Source organism: Melanerpes formicivorus, unplaced genomic scaffold, assembly GCF_026170545.1.
Source record: "Melanerpes formicivorus ecotype bairdi unplaced genomic scaffold, bMelFor1.0.p_v2 SCAF_4, whole genome shotgun sequence".
NCBI lineage: Eukaryota > Metazoa > Chordata > Aves > Piciformes > Picidae > Melanerpes > Melanerpes formicivorus.
Window position 1 is genome coordinate 15,393,255 of NW_027142356.1, and position 19,501 is coordinate 15,412,755.

The window sequence follows — 19,501 nt, forward strand, 5'->3', positions numbered from 1 at the left end:
CCTGGGATTGTCCTGACCCAGATACAGGACCTTGCACTTGGTCTTATTGAACCTCATGAGTTTGTCTTGGGCCCACCTCTCCACCCTGTCAAGGTCCCTCTGGATGAATCCCTTCCTGACAGCGTGTTTGCTGCACCACACAGCTTGGTGTCATTAGCAAACTTGCTGAAGGTGCACTCATTGCCACTGTCCACGTTGCCAACAAAGATGTTAAGCAAGACTGGTTCCAGTACTGATCCCTGAGGTACTCCAGTTTATAACTGATGCCTTTCTTATCATTACCAGTACCAAAATCTCTATGGTGACACTGCTTAATTGTACTTACAGAGAAAGAATCACATAATTCTTTCAAGCTACTATTTCTATTGATAAAGCTTTCTCCATCAAGAATATTCTGTAACCTACTTTTTTTGCTGGGCCTGCACAATTATTTATGCTGTTGATGATTCCTTCTAGGTTAAAATTACTCTGGACATCAATTCATTTGTCAGTAAAAACCTGTCTAGTTAAATTTTACTGTTTTCATAAGCCACATGTAGTGGCAAGTCAGTGGTGCAAAGGGACAAATAGAAAAAGTGGAGCATACTTCTTTGTTCTGTAATATAACATATTTGCAGAGGGTTTTGTCTCACTTTCATTTGTATTGTTGTTGCTCAGGTAGTTCTGTACTGAAATATCTCTAAATTCACTCCATATACTTATTGAGGACACATTAAATATAGATAACATAAGTAAATCATGGAAGTACATGAATAATCTAATAATGGCATAGAATATGAAACACATTGCATTTCATCACAGTTCAGTTTCTGGGCAACAGTTTCTTTAGCATGTTTAATCCTATAGCTACAACAGTTGGGTTTGTTAATCTTAGTAACAAAGAATCAAATTGGCCAACAAAAGGAGGTGCCTTGGTTTTCATCAGGAAGAGAAAAGAAAAAAAAAAAAATCTTAATAGTTTAACAATTAAGGCATTCATACCTTATAAGACATCCTTAAATTCCTAAGTGAAGTTAGGCCCAGAAAACTTTGCAGTTGTAAATTTCATCAGTATCATCTGCTGAACTCAACATCATTTCACATATACTTTTAATTCTGAAAAAGACAGTTTGAAGTGCATCAATAAATATGTAAAAAAGTTTGTCTAGTGGTTTTTGAGGTGCCTATCAGCCGTAATGGCACGATGTGGTTAGTGAGTCTTCTCACTGTTCCCTCATGATGGCTTAGGGAACCTCTCTGAAGTCTCCAGTGCACTCAGGCACTGAATGCAATTATCTGAGACTCCTACGCACCCTTCTAGGCGTCCTTCCTACCTGCAGAGTTTCATTCTGCCATAGCTTTAAATGTGAAAGCTAAACTAATCACTCTAGGAAAGTGAGATGTGAAAGATCTCTTAGCCTTATTTGCATTTATTGATTTGCACATACTGAAGAATATAGACCTGAACCTTGAGGTGTCAGCAAGCTGTGTAACCAGGCACAGAGTCATTTGTTTCGGTTGTACCATGCTCCACTGTGTGTACCCAGTCAAGCATTACAATCACAGAAGATAAGTGTTTGTCTTACAAATCAGTTAGAGGAAATAATTTGATAAAGGCAAAGAATTCACATATGCTGGATGTGAGTCAGAAGAGATTCATAGGTACAAAATAACATCTATGTAAATGTTAATGTTACAGGTGCCTAACACTTTCATAATTAACTTCTCTGTTATCCATGGTCTTCCACCAAGCAATCTTTTAGTAAGACAGTGGTGTGAGACATTTGATGAGACTATCAGCATGTCCTTTTGATCAGTTAGACATTCAATGTATGCATATTGTTAGATACATATTTCAGCTTCTGATTGGGAGATAGCCAATCATTACGTCTATTGATCAAGTACTGGTGTTTTGTGAACACTGGCTGATTTCATTATTGAAGCTTGTGTTTACATGAATTGTGGTTTAGCATATATATAGTAGTTATTTACAGTAGACAGGGATGGTATAATCACTTTCAAAATACTTTGTATTGAATTTGTAGATATGCACCTATGCTCTTGGTAAAAACTTTGTAAGTAATACAAAGCTGCTCAGTATGTGTGTGCTGAATTTGCTGAAATGCCTGACAGGATAAATTATTGAATATATTTATCTGGATTCACTTTTCTGGGTTTATTATTAAAATAGGCTGCTACTTACACGAAAATGGTTTCACACAAGGAAGGCTTTGAAGGCATTCTGTATGCACAAAGTACTTGTGATATAATCCACTTAAATCCTGTCTGTTTAATTTGAACAGTAAATTCAAGTATGGTGTCGTCTTCTGTATTAGCATGTCTGGTATTCTATCTACATTAGCATATGGTTAAATCTACTGTTTTGCATATATTTCAGCTTTGTATGGACAGCAGCTCATTCAAGACAAAACCAATTTGCATTTAAGGCTTATTCTCTAAGAGCTACCTCTTCATATTTTCGTCATGTCAAGAATCCTTTCAGTGATACTACAAAGACTTGTAAATATTATTATAATATTAACTGCAAATACTACCATTTGCTGCTATAAAAAAAAATTAATTCACCTTTTTGTTCAGCTGGGGTATGGTTCTATGATTTATAACTATTATATCAGCAAAGCACAGTAGCGTCTTGACTGGATGATGTGGCAATGATAACTGAATGATCAGAATAAACTGTATGATGAAGTTCACATCTCTGGCACTAATTATCTGTATGTGGAAAATATAAGTCTAAATATACTGTGAGAGGGATAAAAGCCTACATCTAACTTCCTAGATGAGAGCTGTACATTTCAGTAACCATTCAACTGTGATTTCCATGCCATAGTAGGACTCTAGATGTCACAGCATATATAGAGCTCTTATTTTCATGTGGGAACACTATGTGAAAGTAAATATTAGTTTACTCTTCTAGTAGTAGTGCTCTGATGTCCATTTTATAGGTTTCCAAGATGAAAAACAATAGGAATAGTTAACTTATTTGTACTTCACCATTCAAGGATAGTCTGTAGTATAATACAGAGGATTTAATCAGGGGGATCCTATCCTTGTGATGTTTCCAGCACAGGTATCTGTATAAGTTCCATACAAACCAAATGGAAGCATTGCAGACATATTTTTCACATTTGACTTTTTTTTTTTTTTTTTAAATTAATCCAAATTTTTGTTTCTTGAAGTCTGCTAATTAGTCCATGTCACAACTATCTAATCTTTTTTCAGCCCCATCTGCATTCACCTCCTTTGTGTTCCTAACTTGAGATACTCTTTATATGCCAAGTGCCATGATAAATACCTACTTTGTATGAGTTCTATGAAAAAGACACATGACATGATTTTCTCACTTCTTTTGCATATTAACTTACACAGTATGGTATAGCTAACTAAAAAAATAAATAAATCTGGTTTTGCACTGCCTAAGACAAATATATATTTGTCCACAAAAACTAAAAAAAAATCTTTAGGGAATAAAAGGAGTATGTTAATGCCTTAGATAAAAATACATGAATGAACCAAGGTACATACAAGGATTCCCAGATTTATGTTTCTGTTACAAGACTGACATATGACATTTAAAAAAAAATTTTAGTCTTGAAACAGAGACTTAAATACACTTTATGTTGCTTTCAAAGTTAGCTTTATATAATTTAAAGTTGAGGCTTTGTTTTTTTTTTTGCTGTTTTTTAAGTGACTCTAGTCAGTGCTTTACTGAAGCTTAACTATCAGGTCTTGAATGAGAAACTTTATTTGGTTTTATATCTGATAAATGTGTAAGTTACGCAATAGTTGATGGTATGGTATCTTAGTACTTGGTGAAGTACCAGAGGCAACTTCCTCTGTGCCTCCCTCTGGATTCTGTTTGAAGAATGCAAATTGCAAATCTTGCTCATATTGTGTCCATCTTCAGAGAGGCCAGAGAAAACAAGCTTTGAGATAGCAACAAGTGAAATGCTTTTTAATGGAAAACTTATTTTTTCATGTTTCTACTTAATTGAATTTTGAAGGAAATTACTTCTGAATGATTAAGTAACTTAGATATACAAACCTAAGCTATTAATATCTAAGTATTCATGTACAGATACATGTTTTGCTTGTCTTGATACTTCATATCGGCAACGCCAATTCATTACCATAAATGCAAATTTTGGATGAAAACTACAACCGTGGCAAATAAACACAACTTAATAGAAGATGCTTCAGAACCATCTGATACTTATTAATACATACTTTGATTGTGATTTATTTTTGGACTTTTTTCCTTTTTTTCCTTTTTTTTTTTCCTTTTTGCTTTTCTTTTTTTCTTCTCTTTTTTTTTTCTCCTCTCCTTTTCTCCCCTCCGTTTCTCCCCTCCGTTTCTCCTCTCCCTTTCTCCTCTCCGTTTCTCCATCATATTCTTCCTCATAAGCATTTTTAAAAGTCTGTGGCCATTAATTTGATTGCAATTTGAAGCATAGACACTTTGGTCAGTGCTGAAATACAGCCAACTCTCAGGGATTAATGGTTTTCAAATACTTTGATTTAATTTGTGATAAGTGCAAATTACAATCACTAGCTCAAAAGGTAAGACTCCAAACCCCTTATTTATAATTTCAATAGGTAAAATCAATACTGTTTCAAAGGCTTTTGGATGCTGTTTCTTATATTGTACTTAAGCAGAGAATGCTGCTCTACTTTGTCATCAAATGAATGGTATTTGCAACACATACTCAATCCATAGCTATGTTGATACTGTTGCCTTTTACTCCTATATTTAGCAGTATTCTAAATTGTGTAGGCAGGATTACTCATCAAATTAATTTAATGCTCTTAAATTAATGCAATTTATTTTTTATTCATTCTTTAAACATCTTATAGTTCATTAAAGGTAAGTTTTTCTGAACCGCTTTTGCAAAGGCATTTTGCCTGGGAAGAGTAGAAAGAGAATAGAGAGAGAAAGAATATAGTGGATCTAGATATTATTTTCTTAATTGGCTTTGTATATAGCATGGAAAACAGAGGGAAAGTTTTTTCACCTTGTTTCTCATATGTTTGTGTGTTCTGAGGTGCCAAACAGTATGTTGTACATCCCATGCCATGGTCTTTGGTCTGAACTAAGTATGAACATTCATAAAAAATCATCTTGAGTAAATATATTATTAACTTGCTTTGATTATTTTTTTACCTTCCTTATAGCAGGTCCTTATCCTATACTGGGTGACAGGAGAATATGACATTGAGATTTGTAGTAAACCTGTTAGTTCAACACAGCTCCTTATTGTGCGGTTCTATACTGCGATGTAGCCATTAAAGTGTTTTCCAAGCTTTGTCTTTGCAAAAATGTTTATTTCCTCAATTACAGAATCATAGAATCTTTTTGATTGGAAGAGACCTTTAAGATCAAGTCCAACCATTAAGCCAGCACTGATAAATCACCACTAAACCCATGTGCCTCAAGGTATGGCAACTCCACCACTTCGCTAGCAGCCTGTCAAGTGCTTTAGAACCTACTCTGTGAAGAAATTTTTCTTAATATCCAACCTAACAGTTCCCTGGTGGAATCTGAGACCATTTCTTCTTTTCCTATTACTTGTTACTTGGGAGAACAGACTACAAACAGTAACAAATTTTGATCCATGATGGATCTCCCTGAGCTGTCCTGGCCCTCTTGCGAGCCAAGACAACATAGGCCTGTTTTAGAAGACGTCGCTTTTTTTAATTTCCTGGAATCTTTTAAATATGTAGCTTTTAGCTTTGTTACAGAGTAAATGGCTCATATGTTCCACTGGATCTTCCCCATAACCTCACATTTCTAGTGCAATTGTCAGTTATGGGCATATTCTTTTTTCAAAATCTGGTTTGTTTCATGTTTCCTCAAGACCATACATCTTCCATAATAATAGACCAAAGGTGTGACATCTCAATCACTTTCATCAAGATGCTATCTGTTGTATATAAACAGAAAATTAATTTCTGAAAAAGATGCTTATTTTCATTTGGGGAATATTTTGTTAAATAATTTCCTATTGCAACAATATTTTCTTTGTGAACTGTGAAAAATAGTCTAAGACATCATTTAAAACTTCAATAATTAATTTTCAAAATGTTCAGTAAGGATCTTCATCTATAACACTTCTTTTCCCTACATTAGCTTCACAGAAACATAGAGGCAGTTTTTCTGACAGATACCTATTTTTCCATTTTCTGTGCTCTTCACTTTCATAGGAAATACACTATATGCACAAATCATGTCTGTTTTTTTCATTAATCACTTAGATTATTTGTAATCTGGAAGATTAGAATACAGTCTTTTTTACAGATGCAATTGATGACAAAAGCTGCCTTTGCTGACTGCTTTCCAGTCCATAAAATAGTGATATGCAAAGAAAACACTGGGGCTGTTTGCCTTAATAAGATTCTGTATTTCTCTGGGAATCAGTTTATGGGACCTTGGTTGCTCTATAAGAACTCTCCAGCTTTTTATGTATTGATTCTGTGTTGTGAGTATAATTCATTTGTCTAAAAATGAATGGTGTGATATAAGCTTCACAATGGTCAAAGGGAGGTGTCAGTGTTTAGTGTCTCTGTGGCATATAAGCCATTTCTTTGAGGCCATTTGCATGGTAGGGTTGTCCCTGTTAAATGTTAATGATTTTAGTGTTTCAGAAGCTATTTGCCAGTCTTTTTTGTGTAGCTCTGCAGAACAGGAAATAACTTGATTACTGTACTGAAACAGTTTCCAGAACCATAACGAGTTAGGGAGCCATTTGGGGACCAACAGTATCTCCCTGTGGGCACTGAGATTCCCATTTGCCATAGGCATCCTACTTCTCCCCCATCCTGCAAGAGCATTCATTGGCTTCTAAGGAAAACCACGTTTAGGAATATTCTCCAAAACAGTATATGTGCAATGCTACTGCATCCTGGTATAGAGGTTTGACCCACTGAGTAAAGAGGGAACTTTATGTATGTCATCAACAGCAAGCAGCACAACTGAATGTGATTGAAACCTGGTTTTGACTCAGTGTGAACTGTGTTCCTTTGTAGAGGAAGAGTCCCATAGGAGATAAAGAATTCATTTTCTTTCTCTGATTTTTACATATTTAGCTCATAGACCTGTAAGTTTTCTTTTAAGCAGTACAGGTATCTAAATCAGTAAACATTTTAGGTAGATGGGCTATCATACTGTCTAGTTAATTAGTTTAGTCTGGTTATTTTTCATTTAGTTTAGCATTTTGCCTTCACTTAGGCTGAAACTTGTTGATTGTTGCATGGCATGCTTAGGGTAGGATTTTCTTCCCCAATATGATATGCTGTTGAAAATTTATTTTTTGAAGAGAGTTATACGAATATGGGTTAAAAAGGACCACTTTTTTATTCCCTCCCCCTTCCCCCCCAGTGGTGTGTACACTTAACAGCATGTTTAATTCATCCCCTGAAGAACATGACAGTTCACTTTCAGGATTTCTTTCAGCTTTTACACTGAAATGCAGGGTTTTGAAATTTTGATATGTATCTTTGCACAATACGTGCATATTCGTTTCAGCCTTATGACAGTTGGTGAATGTGCATTGAGAGATCATCTTCCTGTCCCCCACAGGAGATCACCTCCACACAACATATGCAGCATTTTTCTGCCAAAATTCAGAAGTCTTTTGAATCAAGCTTTCAAAAAAAAAAAATTCTTCCATCTGGAGCTCTTAGTGTTTTCCAGAGATTCCAGAAATTCACTGAAAGAAATTTCAGAATGCTTCAGAAGCTATAGTTTATCTTAAATATTTTTTAAAGGAAACATTCCTTTGAAGATTGTGAAATAAGGAGCATATAATTTTAAAGATCTGTCTGTATTTCTATGGTTTTATATGCATAATGCTCTTTACATGCATGTAAAAGGCATATATTGCATATAAAAATGAACAAATGGTATACACTCCCTGGGAGACTGTTGATGATCTCAGCACATCATGCTTTTGATACTAAGGCTCATTGCAAGTTCACAATATTAGCTGCTGATTATAGATTTAAGAACTTAAAAAAGAGAAGCAAAGTGATAAAAATAAATGGAAATTGCAAAGCCTTTATTCGTCTTGCTTCTGTTTTGGTTTATATACACAGGATCTAACTCTCTAGCTGCCTAGACAGGTCAAGGAAGGAGATGTGATATTATGAATACTAAACAGTCCTCTCAGTTCAGCTTTCTGCCTGGGAAAATGTTAACCTTTTTTCTGCTAGCTCTGCAAAAGTATACTTTCAGTTGTGTTGGTCAGCACAATGAAAATGGGTACTGAAGAACAGGGAACAGGAAAAGGTATAGTAGAACTGCTGTGACCCTTATGAGTTGTCTGCATGTTAGACTATTTATTTTCAATGATAATAATTAGAGAATGACAATTGTGATAATGGTCAGCATTCACAGACCAAATGGGTGCAACTTGCTTTAATTGAAATTCTGGTGTAATTTCAGAGTTATATCATATCAGATGACTTCATTTAGCCAAAGGCTCATTTTTTAGACTGTTTCCTAACAGGTTTTGACAATCTGATTTCATGAAATGGTTGCCTTGGTAACCCGTTCATTTTTCTTTTTTTCTATGAAAAAGCAAATGAGAAAACAGTAATGTGGCTAGAATCGTTTCTTAAGCCCTCCACCATTTGCTTGGTTTTGTTTTCATGCCAGATAACATACAACCTGGGACCCAAAGTAACATAAATATGTAACTTGTGGCACTGAATAGGATTGGCTGTGTAGCTCTCAGGCAGATAGATGTACTATCCTCACTTACTCAGTATATAATTCACAGGGGTTTTAATTACAAGCTCTTCAAGGCAGTGACCTCATTTTCAAAGACATCAGAGAGGTGCCAAGCATCATAATGGTACTATCTAAATAATGAAAAGAAAAAAAACCAAACCCTGAAAAAATAGTTTGTGAAATAGAAATCTAATTCCTGCATTGTTTACTAAAAAGTTGTGTGGGTGTGTATATGTATATATATATATATATATAATTATAATAATTTCCTTTATTTGCATGTTTTCTTAGTTTTTGTCTTTGTCAAAATGCTTTTGCACTGAATGATAAGTTTATATCGTGTTGTCAACATATGTAGTATGGTTGAGAAACTGTAGTATGACTGAGCATTGTTTTTCCTGTTACAATACTTTGGTGAGTTTAAATGCTATAGGAAAAGCTGATCACAAGCCCCCTCACAAATAACAGAAAAGTTATTGAAAATTAATAGAAAATAAACTGTAGAGTTACTTAAAACTGCACAATATTAAGACCTTTAGTATCTGTGTTAGCAGCCTTCTTAGTTTAAACCTAGAAGCAATATCTGTAATAGCATATAGCTACACAAGGCTTTTAGAATCTGGGAAAGCATATTTGAAAGGCATTGAGAAATTCAGTTAGTGAGGTAAAAAAGAGAAAGAAAATTCTGCCAAAATGGAACACAGTTGAGCAGTCTTAAAAAGCACACTGGTTAAGGCATGAGTGATCACATCTCCAAGTGAGCAGAATGAAAGAAATAGGAAAAAAGCCAAGTGCCTTCATAATATAATTAAAGATGGAAGGCTGAGAAAAAAATAGCTCCTGGAAGAAAAGGGAAGCAACTAAGTAATAATAAAAGTAATGTCAGCATTAGCTGCACTGAAAGGAAAAAAATATGAGAGCATAAAAGGAAAATTAATTCATTTTAGTAAAAGGGTACGGGAACATATGAAAAGCTTTTGTGAAGGTATGAGGGAATAAAGAGAAAGTAGAACTAATATTAAGAAAGGTAGATAAAATTAATTATTTGTGGTTTTTTTTTAATAAAAAGGGTTGAGTGCAAAAAATTAAGGTTTTAATCACTTAATTTTTTTTATTGTCATTCTCCTTTTGAAAGTTGAAACAAAAGTAAGTCTTGAATCCCCCCCTGCCCCTCCCCTCCCCCCCCCCCCCCCCATTTCTCTCTTTTCTCCAAGGATGATAGCTCATAAAAGATTTAAAGAACAGGTTTCATTTTCCACAGCTTTCCCTGAGATTTGGTTTGGGAAAGTGGCCCTAAAAGTTTGTTGTCATGCATGAGTTCAAGATCATCTTTTCTTAAGTGTGATACCTTACTTCAGCTTTGTGTACTAGACTTTCTTTTAAAGAAGGATGAATGTGAGAAATTGTCATGGTTTCTGCTTTATTATGCTAGTATTCATATTCCATTTCCAAACCACTGGAAACCAGTAAAAACAGAAAAGGGCAAGGTGTTACTGAAATACAATTGCACAGTTAGTCTATTTATTGTTGGTTTTATAATGCCATGCAGACTTCCAAAGGACAAAGCATATAGTCTTTGATTTATTGCTGAAGAACCTGTCATAGTTTGTGTGGTTAAACTCACTGCAGTAGTTTGTACTTCGTAGTATTCCATTAACCTGCATTCTGCCTCTATGGAAATTGGAGAAAATGAGATACTCCAATCTTTTACTGAATACCAGAATGTCTCAAGCCTTACACAAGTCACTTTTGATTCTCCTTACCTCTGCTGTATCAACTTTTACCTGGCCTATGGAGCTCTGGTGAGAACCTGTTTTGTTACATGTTTGATCCAGTGGAGGATGTGCTGGGGATATTGCTAAGGTTTTCCAAGGCCTAAAATTTATAAATTCTCCATACTCTTTTGTGAAGAGTTCCTTGCTGTTATATATTCCCTGAAGTACCAGAACCAAATTGCAGAATAATGCAAGTTTATTTGTAGCACTTAAACCAGAGAGTGTGGTTAAAAATTATCATAACATGCTTAGGTAAAGAATTATATATTAAAACTGCTCTTATTATTTTAATGTAGCTGTAGTATGATAAAGATCATCTTCTTGTCATCTTACTTTGTTTCCTTGTGACCAAATGGTAACAATTATTTCGGTATTTTTGACATGCCTTTTAGTTTTGTATTTTGATTGTCTTGTCAGTCTGCTCTTTCAAGTGTTCTCAGGGCTAGTTGTCATTTGGCATAACAATAAGTTTGAGTGGCTTTTCCTAAATTATTTCTTTTCTGAAACCCATCCATCTTTAGTGAAAACCTTACTGCCAGTAGCATTGTCATAGCTGGGATTTTTCAAAGTTCTTCATACTCAATTCCCTCTGCTCTATACCCTCCCTCTTTTAGTATGTCCCCACAAAACACCAGCAGCCTTTAGATTCTTGTGAGCATGTAAGTCATGTAAGAGTGCTGTGCATAGCTGGCGGGGTGCCCAAAGCCATTAGTAAGTGGTCTTGCTGGATGGGAGAAATTCATGGTGCCTGGGCACATGGCTGTACATTGCATTATGTGGTAGATAAGATCTTGAAATTGTATATTGTAGGATAGTATGAATGCATAAATGTTATATTATTACATCAATACAATGTTTTGTTCTTTTTAACGTGGGACATAAAATACAAGATGACATGGGTTAAACATTAATATCAATTTTGAAAGGTCATTAGTACTCAGTAAGACATCTTGCTGACATTTTGCACCACTATCTCATCTGTATATTATCTCTTTTTTCCCCTTAATGGACCAGGTTTTCCAGTGACAGCACAACCTTGTCCTCCCCATTGACTAGTAGTATAAAATCTCTGGTTTTGGTAGCTTCATCTCTGCTATCTTAGATTCTAGAAGTATTTTTGGCACAAGTCTTTGTAAGCATACACACCCTTAGGTATTGCTGCTTAGTTAATAAAAATAATTACAATAATTACATGACTTTGACAAGACTAATTATTGCCCCCCAGGTATGCAAAGAGGTATTATTTTTGTGTGCATGGTAGTTTGCTAGGGGTACTGATAAAAAGTTTCAGCAGAAGAACTTTAGGTAGTAAAAATAAAAATGTCACAGACCCATACTATTACTTTCTAGGTTGCTCAGTAGGCAGAGAGATCTGGTTCCCAAAAATATTTATAATTGATGATTCAGGAAAATATTTCCTTCTTTAATTTGTTTTAGAAGTATTAAAAGACATCTCTAGAATGGGTCTGTGTACCTTACTTTCTTGCTTACCATGTAACTCTACAAAGATCATGAGATATTTGTCTCCCCCCCCATTGTAATTTCACTTGGCAATTTATAGAAAACAATCTCTGAAAGATATTTAATTACGGAATGGGGGAGTCAAGGATGCCTAGGTATTCCTGATGCTCCAGTAATGTTTTGCATGTTATACGCTGCTGGCCTTAAAGATGAGCTGAATTGCAATTATTTATCATGAATTCATTTGGTAGGAACAAAACCATGTTTTAATTGGCTGTATATGGATGATGTGGATTTTGTCACGTGTAGCTTAAAACTCAGGAGTACTGAAATGCTACTGCTGACTGCTACTGTTTTCAAGGGGCCTTCTGAAAAAAAAAATCTTTTAACTTACACTTATATATTCTTTATGTAAGGCAGAATGTATTTCCAGTTTATTCCAGCCCATGATGCATCACTGTTGGCTCTCTTAATTACAAGGCTGTCATCTGTCAAGAACATGGAGTTGCAACACAGTGTGATTTCTCCTGGATGCAACATTCTTCCTCAGCTGACTTACAGTTTTCATGCAGGGAGGCCATCAGGGAAGCCTCAAGAACAAAATAGCTGCCTTTCTGTAATATCTGTCTTTGAAAATACATGCAAATTTGCTCTCTAGTAACTTGATTGAAATTTCTCTCTAAAAAGGTCCAGTTTTATTGAATTGAGTGCATTCTTCATCATGCAGATACATATAGGAAATCTATGCCATCGGCCTCATGGGGATGACATTGAAAAAGGGATGCCCTGGATCTTTCCCAAAAGGTCTGGCCTATCAACCAACAGATTTGTAGACAATCTGAGCTTACTCAGAATGTGATTGAAAGCAAGTGCTAGCCCCAGGGGTACACAGAGAACACAACTGGTTTCTTGAAAGATCTGGCAGATATGATTCCCTACATCACCTTATTAATTGGAATAAACCTCAATGTGAGTCCCAGATATGAAACCTTTGCCTCTGAAATTTTGCCACTCTATTGCCTGAGGCTAAAGGATTTCCAAAATGAGCAAAGGAACATCTGCACATTTTGGTAGAGGTTCACAGCATGTAAGAGTTTATCAAAGGCTTTGGATTTTGTATATGCAGGCAAATCTAAGTAATGTTAATGTTGGTCCTGGATTTAAGATCAGACTTTATAAACATCTATCTGTATGTTTAGAGATCACAATCTTTCATAGCCTTAAATGAGATGTTTGTCCCATCTGTATCTAAATTTAAAAGTTAATCTATCTCTATAACCTATGAGAAATTCATTTTTAATTGCAGCATGACTGCCACTCAAATTATATTTCAAATCCAGTATACCCTAGACTTCACAAATTGTGATCTGTATTGAAAGTGAATGCTTTTTTTAGGGTTGAAATGAGATTTATGTGACTTCAATAGTCATAAATAGTATTTCCACAAAGCAACTTTATAACTTTATTTAAGTCTTGCATTTTTGCTCTTTATGTTCTGTATTTGAGCAATACCTGGTTCTCTCTATAGTTTTGGATGTGTTGTTCATTATGCTTTGCCAGGAACACTTCAGAGGGTCAATTATGCAAGCATCCACAGGTGGACAGATAGTCATTTACATGTGAATCTGATCAAAACCCTGTCAGACACCTGCAATTTGTGGTCATGTCTACCTACTAAATTTGCTGCTGTTTTTTCTGAGTGAAGGGGTGGTAACTAACTGGAATAAAAGGTGACATGAACAGACTTGTACCTACTAGATCTTATGTGGCATACATTTTGCCCCCAGACTTATCCAGCAGTAATATAAACTACCATGAGGTATCATGTTACTTTGGGATTTTTTTTTTTAATGCCTTCAGGGATGCAGTCGCAAGTGAGAATGATATCTGAGATGTAGATGTCTGAAGATTATGCAGAAGCAGAAGTCATTTAGGAAGAGATTTTTTTGAGTGCCCATAACCGACAGCCTTGGAAGTGATGATGATTGATTGTTGTGCCAGAAAGTAGACAGTCCTGTCCTCCCAGTAGCTACAGTAATTGGAAATAAAAATGTTTTTCCTAACTGTGATCTCAGGAAGCCTGTGCCTATTCTTTCCTTAAGGCTCTCAATATATTCTAGCAGTGCACTGCAGATTCTTATGCTCTTGCAAGCTCTTGCAGCTATGAAAATCTGCAGATCAGGAGCAGGAGGGCAGAGCAAAAATTGCACTTGAGCAGTGTCTTGGTAAGACTTAGATTTGAGTTTTTCTCCAAAGTTGTGTTGTTACTGTCTTGTTTCATATTGAAACGCGCATGTGAAGGGAAAATTGGTAAGGAGAAAATGATTGCTGCAGTATGGCAGTACAATACAGCTAAATATTTACTTTAGTAGAATTCTCTGGTTTGTAAGGCAGAAAAATCTCAGGGCTTTTCTTTTTCATTATTTAAAAACTCTATGTCCCATTGTAATTCACATCAAAGTATATGCTTTGTGTGATTGAAATTATTTGCTTCAAAGATAAAAAAAAACCCACATTCATTTTACTTGAAAGTGATATGCAGAGATAGTGCTGGTACCATCATTGTAAAAAATACATAATGCCTAAGTTTTCAGGTCCTCTCACAAGTGAGGCACTGAAAACAGCCCATAGTTGATTCATATGCCAGGATTTAAGAACCAACTAGACTAGAGTATTTCCCCTACTTGAGTATTACACACTCTCAGCTCACATTGTCCTGTTTGTCTCTGTCTACCCAATGCAATGTTCAGTAAATCACAGATTACTGCTAGGCCAGCATTGTTGGGCAGAAAATTGAACTGGTTCCTGTGTTGCTTGTACTTACCCATCTTGGGCATTGTTAGCCAATAACCCTGGGTGACCATATTTGTCTCCATCCAGCTCTCTTGGATCTTCTCCCACTTTTAGAATCATTCCTTCTGCCACTATCTTCACCACTTCCTTCTCCCAAGTCTGCCTTCTTTTTGTTCTCCTTCCACAACCCCAAGTCCCCAGACTTCCTAATCTGGGAAGCTAGCATGAAGAAGTGCAATATGTGATCAGCATCCTCATTTATGCTTCTGTTTTCTGTCTCTAAAACTTTAAAATGTTCGGGGCATGCACTTTTGTACCAGCTGTTATAAAAATTTGCAATCAGACTGTACTTGTTGCAGCTGGCAAATAGCAAACTTCAGCTTGACAGTTCAAAAATTCAGTTTCTGGCATTCAGCCCTCCTACACACATACACCCAATTATCTGCCACCTGTTAGCGTTCTCAGTTTAAGCTGGAAGGTATTTTTTGCCGATGACAGGTGCTGATACTCCTAAGATATCTGCAGTTGTACCTCTTGTAGGCTGACCCTGTCCCATGTGGTTTTTTGTGGCTTTTCTGCCCTTCCCTAGAGCTGGAGGATGTGTGGAGTCAATAAAGGGGAAGAATCAGTAAAGGGGAAGAGAACTAAAGTTTCTTTGAGCTTTGACCTTGAGGTGCAATGATGTTTTAAAAGTAGGTAATACCAGATTTTAATAACTGCATAGGATTAAGATTTTTTTCACCCTTATTAATAAACTATGCAGAAATTGATTCCCACCTCAAAGGTAACATGTTGCGTGACTGTCTCTTATCCTGAAGCTCTGAAGCACTTCAGTGAAGAAATACAAGCATTTACACACCCCTGGCCTGGAAAATACAACTGAGTTCACAGCATTACCAACTATAATGTCAATATTTATGTTGTTTTCCTTCTTTCATTGTATTAAGCTATAGCTGATGAGGCAAGAGAACTTTTATGGGTTTTGTAAGAATACTCAAAACAACCAAACATCTTCTTTTTTCCTAGTTTCTTATAAATACAAAAATGTACTTGTAAATAAAAAGTTGGTGCTTCTTTTTTTCACATTATGTGAGAAATAGGAGTATTTAATGAAACAGTGGTAATATGTTAATATTTTTCATTGGCTTGGAGTAAGCTATGTTCATTAACCTCACATGCAGTCTTTATACAGTACAGAACATCCTTTGTGACTTTTATAACTGCACATGCTCATGTGTCTGACAGTGTGCATTCATAGGTGCATTGACACATTACAAAGACAGCTAATATCTGAAGAATATGCAGAAAAGCCCACTGATATCAAGTGACTGTATAAGGTCTTTGCCAGGATTTTTGGCAGTTCTCTCTTCATGAGTTGGTTGGTTTTCAGTTTTTTGTTTGTTGGGTTTGGTTTTTTAACCACTGTACTACCACACACTCCTGAATTCTGAATTTCAAGAAGAGATACTCTTACAGGAAGAGATTGTACAAATAGGATGTGTTTCAGAGAATTAATATTCTGCTCATGTCTCAAGTGACAGCTGAAATGAACCCAGTCAAATGATCTCAAACATAAAGCTGTGCTAGTTGCAGCTCGTCTATGAATTTAGTCGTTAAGAAATTGTATATAAAGAGTAGTAACTCTTGCTTTGCAATTTTTATGTAGAGCAGTGGAGGATGGTGTATTTGAATAGATGAGCATGAAAAATCAGTAAATTTTTCAAAAACTTAAATAATGATCCAGAATCTGTTCAAATTATGCTTAGGTTGTCATTTACTAACTGAAAGACTGATACTTAGCTTATATTGTGTTCAACCTTTGCTGATTTGAATTATTTATTATTTTTTTCCCATGGAATTTCCATTTCATAAATTAATTTCTAAAGTAGCATATCACAGGAATGTTTCTAATATTCTTTCTCTTCATCAATGCTAGGTATAAAACAGTTTCTATATTTTCAGAGTTTCTGTCATAGTTTGCCATTTGCAAAAGCAGTTGTGGTTTAAGGAATATGATCATGAGTAATTTCTATAATTTCTAATTTCTGTTCATACCTGGTTTTATGGAAAACAAAACCACTACCATTGCTAGGCAAGTCTCCAAATGCAAAATAGAATCCGATATAATCCCCAAGGTTGTTGATTACCATTTTCTTCTTCCTCATTGTTACTATTTGCAGTGGTCGTAGTGAACACAAATAGTTATGAATTCTGTGGAAGGTTTATTTTGGTGTAAGGGATTTTGGTTTGCTTTGCTACAGTTTTCACTGCATGATACATCATACAGGCTTAGGTAAAGAACAAGCATATTCAGGGTAACTGGTAGTGGTGTTGTTACCTAGGATTATTAATTGATATTCTCTGAAGCATCTTTAAAACTATTTTCAAGAAAAAACCAACTTGTTGCAGAAGTATAATAATGCATATATATGAAGAATTGATGCTGTGAATGAAACTCAAGCAACTGACATCAAGCAGCAAAACATTCTGGTTTTGTTACACTCTTATTTTTGGTTTCTTAGTATTTAGATAAAGCTTAATCCCATTATTGCCCTGAGGTTTCTGTTTAACCTGAACAATTTCTAGAAGAAAATAATGCTGAGTCAAGTGGCAGTATGGTGTTCTTTGCCACAACTACAACTTTTTGTTAATGTAAGGGGCATTTTAACATTCATCAGCCTTTCTACTCATAAAAAAGTTTCAGTCAAAATTGGCTGTTGTAACACCAGTCTGTATCATGTGAGTTTAGGTAAAATTTAATGGGGTAGTAACTGGAGGAATTTGACACCGAGAGGCTTTAGGAGCAAAAAAAATTGTTTCAAATTCCTCAAAATAAGAGAGTCTGACATATTAAAGTGTTCCTACAACTGAGGAAATATATAAAGGATTTTATGACTGTTCAGAAGCTATTTTCTTAAGTCCTGCTATGTTTTTGTTACAGAGCAAGTAGTATTGTGTTTATTATATTTTACAGAGTGAAGCCTGATGTCTTCAGCCTCAAGAAACATACATGTAATAACTGTCTTCTAGTTTGTATACCTCCTGATAAATAAATATTTTTTTTTAATACCCCAAAGTACAAATCAGCCTATACTAATCCATACTGCATAGGTACTGTTGTGGTTTGGCTAGAGGTCTAAACCTTCTAGAAAGGTCAGGAGATTCCTGCGTTGGATATATTACCAACTTGCAAAATCCAACCCATGCTTTTCCTTTCTCTTGAAGGGTTCTGTTTCTTTCTCTTTTATTAAAACAATTGATACTTTGTTTTTCTTCTAATTCAGCATTTGTAAACACATTTTCCCATTATTCTGTCATCAGATTTCCCAGTGAAAATGAGAGTACAGCTGGAAAAGAATTCTTTGTTTTGAAGCCTTTTTCTAGGTTGCAGCTGTAGCTTAATAAAACTGCTCTTCCATTGGACCATTTCCTTGGACTATGCAAGTGAAATTTTCAGGATTTTGTGACCTCAAAATTCCTCTGGAAATTGTTGGAAGTTCTGTTTGCATTTAATGTGGTGGGTTTGATTTTGTTTTTTTGAAACAACACTATTGCTAAAATTTCAGTTGTTGCATCAAAGGTCTTTCAGATGTTAGAGGCTATTCCACCTTTGATAGCCAGTATTGGATTATGCTTACCTTTGAATAATAGAGTTAGGATGATAAGGCAAATTATTGATAAGATTTGTACATTAGAATAAATTTACTGATAAGATCAGAAAACACCCTGGCTTTTATCTGTGTTACCACACTGAGTTAAATAGTTTAATGCTGGTATTATTGACTGCAGAAATTAGCAGGAAACTTTGGAAGTGAAGATGGGTGTTTTCTCTCTTAGTTTATACCTCTAATCTTATTTTATTGGGCAGCTGAAGTGGAAAGAATTTTGACATATCAAGAATCAGGTACTGGGAACCTATCATACTTCAGCTAAAAAAACACAACAGCTTTCAATTATCCTTCAAAGTACTTGCATGGCCTTCAGATATTTTGCACCAACCATGCAGAGGAATGTTTTAGCATATCAAACACCATTCTCCACTAATAGTAAGGAAACCTTTGAGGAAAAGAATCAATTTGTTTAATGTAGCAATGATTTACAAATGAGGAATAACAGAAGAGCAATGACCAAAAGCATTAGTTTAATACATGCTTAATTTAGAAGAACCTTTATCCTGCAAAACATTTTTTAGTATTTTAAAACCAAGGAGAGTGTATTGCTGTTATGTTCAACTGTGTTGTGAAATGGGTTATTTAAATGACTGTGTGTCTATAAGCATCCATGAAAACATGAACATATTACTATTGAAAATATTTTCCTGAATTCCTGGGCATATGGATTAGGGTAGTTAATCCAAATATTATCACAGTATCACAGTATGGCCAAGGTTGGAAGAGACCTCGAGGATCATCGAGTCCAACCTGTAACCACAGACCTCGTGACTAGACCATGGCACCAAGTGCCACATCCAATCTCCTCTTGAACACCTCGAGGGATGGTGACTCCACCAGCTCCCCAGGCAGCCCATTCCAATGACTAATGACTCTCTCGGTGAAGAACTTTCTCCTCACCTTGAGCCTGAACTTCCCCTGGCGCAGATTGAGACTGTGTCCCCTTGTTCTGGTGCTGGTTGCCTGGGAGAAGAGACCAACCCCTTCCTGGCTACAACCACCTTTCAGGTAGTTGTAGAGGGCAATGAGGTCACCCCTGAGCCTCCTCTTCTCCAGGCTAAACAATCCCAGCT

General features: G+C 35.7%; 1 protein-coding gene across 2 annotated transcripts in view; it reads left to right on the forward strand.

Annotated features, from left to right (window-relative positions):
• GPM6A (glycoprotein M6A) overlaps positions 1-19,501 on the forward strand; it is a 115,899-nt gene that overhangs the window by 34,968 nt on the left and 61,430 nt on the right. The window contains exon 1 of one of the 2 annotated variants that reach the window (XM_068137053.1): positions 8,230-8,284. The exons of the other annotated variant lie outside the window; for it this stretch is intronic. Coding sequence (XP_067993154.1) covers positions 8,248-8,284 — 37 coding nt within the window. The 5' untranslated portion in view covers positions 8,230-8,247. Of the gene's footprint in view, positions 1-8,229; positions 8,285-19,501 lie in introns of those variants that run through there. 2 annotated transcript variants of the gene reach the window in all.